The following is a 5,700-nucleotide window of genomic DNA, read 5'->3' as shown; positions in this document are numbered from 1 at the left end:
CCGGGGCGTGCGAGGCGCCATCTTTGATAGCCACGAGCGACCGCCCGGGGAAGATGCCCCGGGGCTCCGGTCACCGGTGCTGGCCCCGGGAGCGAGGGACGGAGGGACGATCCCTGGAATCCCGAGGATGCGCTGGCTCTCCGGTCCCGGCCCAGGAGGTGCGCTTTTTGGGCTCGAGTTTGAAGCCCTAGGAGTCACAGGACTATGTGCAAGAAGTACCTCGAAATACCTCTTCTCTTTCAAAAAAAAACCAAAACCCCACCCCAAACCCAAAAAGCGTTATAACACAGGAAATTCCACTCTTTTGCACTAAGAGGGCACATCATTCCCAATTATCACAGAGGAACTCAGAAGCATTAATGTTGGGAAAGCCCTCTTTTGAATCCAGCTGTTAACCCAGCCTAAACGCTGTCCCCAAGTGCCACATCTACACATCTTTGAAATCTCTCCCGGGATGGGGACTCCACCGCTGCCCGAGGCAGCTCGTTCCAATGCCTGAGCACCCTTCCATGAAGAAATGGCATCCCTGCACTAAGGGTGCCGCATCCCTTACTTTCACCTGTGCCACAGACCCGTGAAGAAATGGATACCCAAAGGAAAAGTGCTGTTATTTCTTGCAGTCTTATCTCCTCCTGTGTCAGGCTGAGGGAGGTTGAAACACACACTAATGAAGACCATATTTCTTATATATGGCAGTTTTCTTTATTGATTGCTTGATGTGAAACAATATCAATCTGGATTTTTTTTTCCCCCACACATTACAAAAAAAAAAAATTTAATTGGCTCAGTCTGCAATCTCTTAAGCACAGCCATATTAATTATGAGAAAAAGAAAAAAAAAAGAAAAAAAAAGGAAGAAAAAAAAAACCCAAACGGAAAAAAACCCTCTAAAAAGTCTACCAAATAGAGCATTTACAAATGCACAAAAACATGCCACTTTGGCTTTATGGGGAAAAAATATTGTCTTCTAGATTAAAAAAAATCTTTAACATAAATAAGTTAGTATAATTTCTCAGTGTCTTTACAGAGTTATGTACACAGATACACTTCAAACTTTTTTTTTTTTATTTTTACATACAGGTACACAGGCAACGTAGAAATACTGTTTAAAGATGTAGTATCCCTTTTTCCCTCACACACAAGCACTTTGGGAAGTGGGTCAGATCAGAAAACAACAATATTCCAGATTCAGAGCAAAAGCCTTCCAGATTAGGCTAAAAAAAAAAAAACCAAGAAAATCAGGCAATGTAATCAGGTGGGATGATTTTACACAACTTTTTACAGGCATTCAGTTTTGGTATATGGATTTGGGGGGGAACTTTTGCTACTACATAACATAACGGAATCATCACAGCTCCCACCTCTTCAGCTTAATGCAGTAGGAAGAAATTTGACAAAAATCTGCTCTGAACAGTTACCACAATTATACATTTTTAAAAATACTAAAAAAATTTTTTTAAAATTAAAAAAGAAAAACACTGCGGACCCACTTAAAGGGACAATACATCTTTAAGTAATAAAAAACCTACACTGCTTCTCTTCATAGATTTCTTTGCTTGCTAGATTGTGAAAGCAAGTTCCAATCGGTCACCCTCTTCCAGTCCCTCCCCCCTCCCAACAAGTTTTATGTGCTACATAAGGTAAAAACTATATACACAGGTAGTACAATAAAGCAAATAAGGAAACACCTAATTGCACAATGCTACATCCAATGCTTTTAGAGGCAGGTCTTTTAAGAGTGCCTAAAATTTAGTGTTATTGTTTGCTTTTTGTTGCTGTTCTTTTTTTTTTTTTTCAGTGCTTGTACAGGACCTCCATCCCACAGAGATCGGCGATATGTGTTTTTTCTTTCCCACTACAACTTTACATCTTCCTCGCTTCATCGCCGCCCGCCGCACTCGACGAACGAGGACGCACATCCTCCGCTCTGCAACGGGAATAATGAAGGAAAAAAAAAAAAAAAAAGGACGGGGAGGGGGAACGCGATTAGAAAACATCGACAAGAAACGCGATCCGCGGCACAACCGGTTCAAACCGACACCGCATCCCCGGGGCGGGCGGGCCCGGCCCGGGCGGGGCCCCCGCCGCCCCCCCGCCCCCGCCGGGCCGGGCCGTATTCCTCGCACCTCTGCAGCGGCCCCGGCCCCTCCGGGCAGCGCGGGGGGGGCCCTCCCGTGCCCCCACCCCCAAAAGCGGGCGGGAGTAGCGGCATTCGCATGGCCGCGCTCGGCCACGGCTCACCCCAGCGGGACTAATTTGTTGCAACTTCTGCTTTACAGCTTAATCTCTCTCTGCACAATCGCAAATCGTTTTTGTAAACCTCGCTCCTAACCTCGGCTCCCAAACCGCCGGCGCAATTTTTACCAACTCTCCCCGCCCCAGCCCTCGCCTTAAAACAAAACAACAAGAAGGGGGTAGGGGAGAAGGGGAAAAAAAAAAAAAAAAAGCTGCAGAACCCAACCTCCCATTAACCCGCTCCCTTCCCCCTGCCAGCCTCTAAAACCAAACCAAAACAACAGAAACAAAAAAGGGGGGGAGGGAAAAAAAAAACAACCCAAACCAAACAAAAACAAAACAACCTTTCATCGCTCGGATTTTGAGAAAGTGCCCGGATTCCCCTTAAACCCAACTTCTTGACTTATTTCTCCCGCAGTGGGAAGTGGCCGCGACATGCGACGGCAAGGCTGACACTGGAGGTGAAAAAGCCCCGGGGTACAGGGGAAGCCCCCCGAAATCCTCTAGCATCTAACATGATGCACCAGCCGCGTCTCCGTCCCTCCACCCGCACGGTCCTTAGGAAAGGGCCCTCCCTGCCCCCGGTGCCCATCCTGGAGGAAGGCAGGGTCAGTCCCACTACAGCCCCTGCCCCAGCCCCTGACGCTGCCGAGCCCAGGCTGGGCTTCGCTCCTTGTTTTGTTCTTTTCAAGCCCTACGCCTCCCACTCCCCACCCTCCAACACACACCCATTCCCGAGCGGTCGGGGGAAGCTACCCCTCCTCGAAGAAAACACCCCTCAGCGAGCCCACAGAGGCACGAAGCGCCCTCCCCACCCCCTCAGAGACGCGGGAGAGACACTCGGTTACCCCTTCTTTCCCTTCTTTGCATCCTAATGCCAGACCCTAAAGGGCACTGACCTAAACGCTTTACGTTTGATGTCTTCCCGGGCTTGATTTCTTGGGTGTTTGCTCCACTGAACTGGCACTGGGGGAGTCTTCTGAAACCTCTTCTTCTGTTGTGTTGGCTCTTTTATTTTGAGGAGAGGAATCTAGGAGGGGAAAATTAAAAACGAGGAGAGGGATGGGGGAAAGATATTAAAATATTTTCTTTCCAGATGTTTGCTCGGCATCCAGGGGGGACAGATGGAGCCGAGGGGGGAACATTCCCGGATCCCCGTGTCAGGTATCGGCTGCGTGAAGCGAGCAGGGAGTGGGGAGATGGGCTTCTCCCTAGGCAGGAGATCCGAGTTCCCTCTTTTCGGCTAAAATCCATATTCGTCTTTTGCTGAGCGCTGTGAACCTCCTCCCAGCTGGGCAGGAGGCCGGGTCCTCGCGGAGGGGCGGCGAGGGGTCGAGGGGGATGACCCGCGTCTAAGGGCTCTTCCTTGCAAATCATCTACTGGCTCCCACTCTAGGCGGGCCCCCCGGGACTGCAAACACTACCCGGGCTTTTTTAGGGGGAAAGGGGCGGGGGGGGGGGGGGGGGCACGCCGAGCTGGTGCCCGGCGGGGCACAGCCCGCCGCGGCGGGGCCACGCGTGGCAGGGGCGGAAGGGCCGGAGCCCCGGCGCTGACACGAATGGGGCGCGGGGCAGAGCCATGGGGTACATTACCATCGGCCGCGGGTCTTTTCCTCTGGCCAGTGCACTGCTCTGCTAAGTCCGTCTGATTTTCTGAAACATCAGTCTTTTGAGCTACACAGTGAGTGTCCTCTGAGATTCCCTGAGAACCGACAAAAACCACGGTTTGGCAATTCCCGTTTACATCCAAGCTCTGGCGGCCGGCGGACTTGCAGACAGCTTTCCGTAGCCGGGGGGGTCTGAAGTAGAAGTCGGGCGAGCTTCCCTTCTCCACGGCTTGCCACTCGTACCTGCCTTCCAGCGGCCTGTGATTCTGGAAATCGAAATTCCACTTCCTCTGGTACGCCTCCTCCATCTCCTGCAGGTGTTTCTTGAACTCCCTGCTGAGCTCTTCGTGGTTCACCGGCCCGAAGAGGTTCCTGCACGCTGACGGCTTCGGGTACTCCGACTGCCTGGCCTCCATGCGCTCCAGGGTAGGGCTCCCATTAGAAATGCGGACGTTTGACATCTCCCCGCACGGTGTGGCTCCAGGCGGCGGTTGTTGCGCTCGCTGCTCTCCCTCCGCGGCCGCCGCCGCCTCTCCGCCGCCCTTTATTGCCCGGCGCCCGGCGGCTCTGCTCCGCGCCTCCGCTCCGCGCTGCCCCGCGCTGCGGCCCCGCCTCGGCCCCGCTCGCCCTCGGCCCGCGGAGAAGGGGCGAGGAGGCGCCCTTGCATAAGCGCCGGCCCGGGGATGAGCCCCGAGAGCCGCCGCTGCCGCCGCCGGGGAGCCCCGGGCGGGTGAGGAGCGGAGCGCGGCGCTGCCTCCGCGGTGCCGGCCCGCCGCCGATGGCGATGGCGCTGATGATGCCCCTACCGCTCGCACCGCCGCCGCGTAGTAAAAGTGAGAGGAAAAAAAACAAGAGCAGACGAGCCCTTTTCTCGGTTGCCCAATATGGCGATTGAAGGGAGGCTGACGAAGAAGAAAATGATTGACAGGACGAGTCTATTTAAACAGCCCGGCCGAACCATTGGTTACGGCGGCGGGCGCCGCCCCGTTCGCCCGGCCCTTCCCCGCCCTGCCCCGCCGCCGCCACCGGCTCTAAAGGTGGGACGGGACGGGGCGAGCTGGGTGCTGCCCAGCGGGACCGAGCTCGGCCGGCTACGGTGAGCCGAGCCCGGGAGCGAAGGAGAAAACGAGAGGGGTGGGACGGCACCGCGGGGCCCGCTCTCCTCAGCCCCCCGCAAAGCCCGGCGGGGTTTGTGCCACCCCACAAAAACACCCACCCCATCCCGCCGCTCGCCCGAGCGGCCTGAGAAATGGTGACGGCTGGCTTTGATTCTGGGCTGTGACAGGAGTGTCCCACCGCTCTGGTTTGCCCGGGTTGGGCTCTGGCGACACATCGCCGCCGAAGTCCGGGCTTGGGGGCAAGCTCGGGGCTAATGGGCAGAATGGCCACCCCAGGGCATGCAGCGGCGACCAGCACCCTGACCCCACTGCCTGCGCAGATGGGCTGGCGGCTCCTGGTGCCGAGACGATCATCTCCTGCCCTCTCGGCAGAGAAAGGACTAGGTTAAGAAATATCTCTGTAATAACCTCTGCTGAGATTTCAGATATCAGCAACCCGTGGAAAGAAAAAAAAAAAAAAAATACCATTGGGGTTTGTCCTGTTTGTGTACTCAAAAGATTAGATGAGCAAAGAGTCACAGCCAGGGATTTTCTAAGCAACTTCCTCGGTTAGTTAGAGCAGGTGTGGTGGACATGAGAGCAATTGTGCCCTCCTCTCTGGCCCCCTTTTCTCCAGCCCCTTTCCACAGCCATATTCCCTTACCAGGTAGGGCAGGCCCCTCAGTGTGTTGTGTGACACTGCAGGTTCTCCCAGGCACTGAAGGCTATGACATTCCCAGGTGCCCAGATCCTGTGCCTGAA

The 5,700-nt window shown here is 54.6% G+C and overlaps 1 protein-coding gene across 1 annotated transcript; it reads right to left on the bottom strand.

Annotated features, from left to right (window-relative positions):
• Positions 1-679: 679 nt before the first annotated feature.
• Positions 680-4,753, bottom strand: CDKN1B (cyclin dependent kinase inhibitor 1B). The gene is made up of 3 exons (XM_048302113.1): positions 3,828-4,753; positions 3,134-3,264; positions 680-1,926 (listed from the first exon to the last, which is right to left on the bottom strand). The coding sequence occupies exons 1-2, from the start codon at positions 4,300-4,302 to the stop codon at positions 3,143-3,145; spliced, it is 597 nt and encodes a 198-aa protein (XP_048158070.1). The 5' UTR covers positions 4,303-4,753; the 3' UTR covers positions 680-1,926; positions 3,134-3,142.
• Between the last annotated feature and the right edge of the window lie 947 nt (positions 4,754-5,700).

The sequence above is a fragment of the Corvus hawaiiensis genome, chromosome 4, assembly GCF_020740725.1.
Source record: "Corvus hawaiiensis isolate bCorHaw1 chromosome 4, bCorHaw1.pri.cur, whole genome shotgun sequence".
Lineage (NCBI taxonomy): Eukaryota > Metazoa > Chordata > Aves > Passeriformes > Corvidae > Corvus > Corvus hawaiiensis.
The sequence above is the reverse complement of the archived record's forward strand: the minus strand, read 5'-3'. Positions and strand labels throughout refer to the sequence as shown.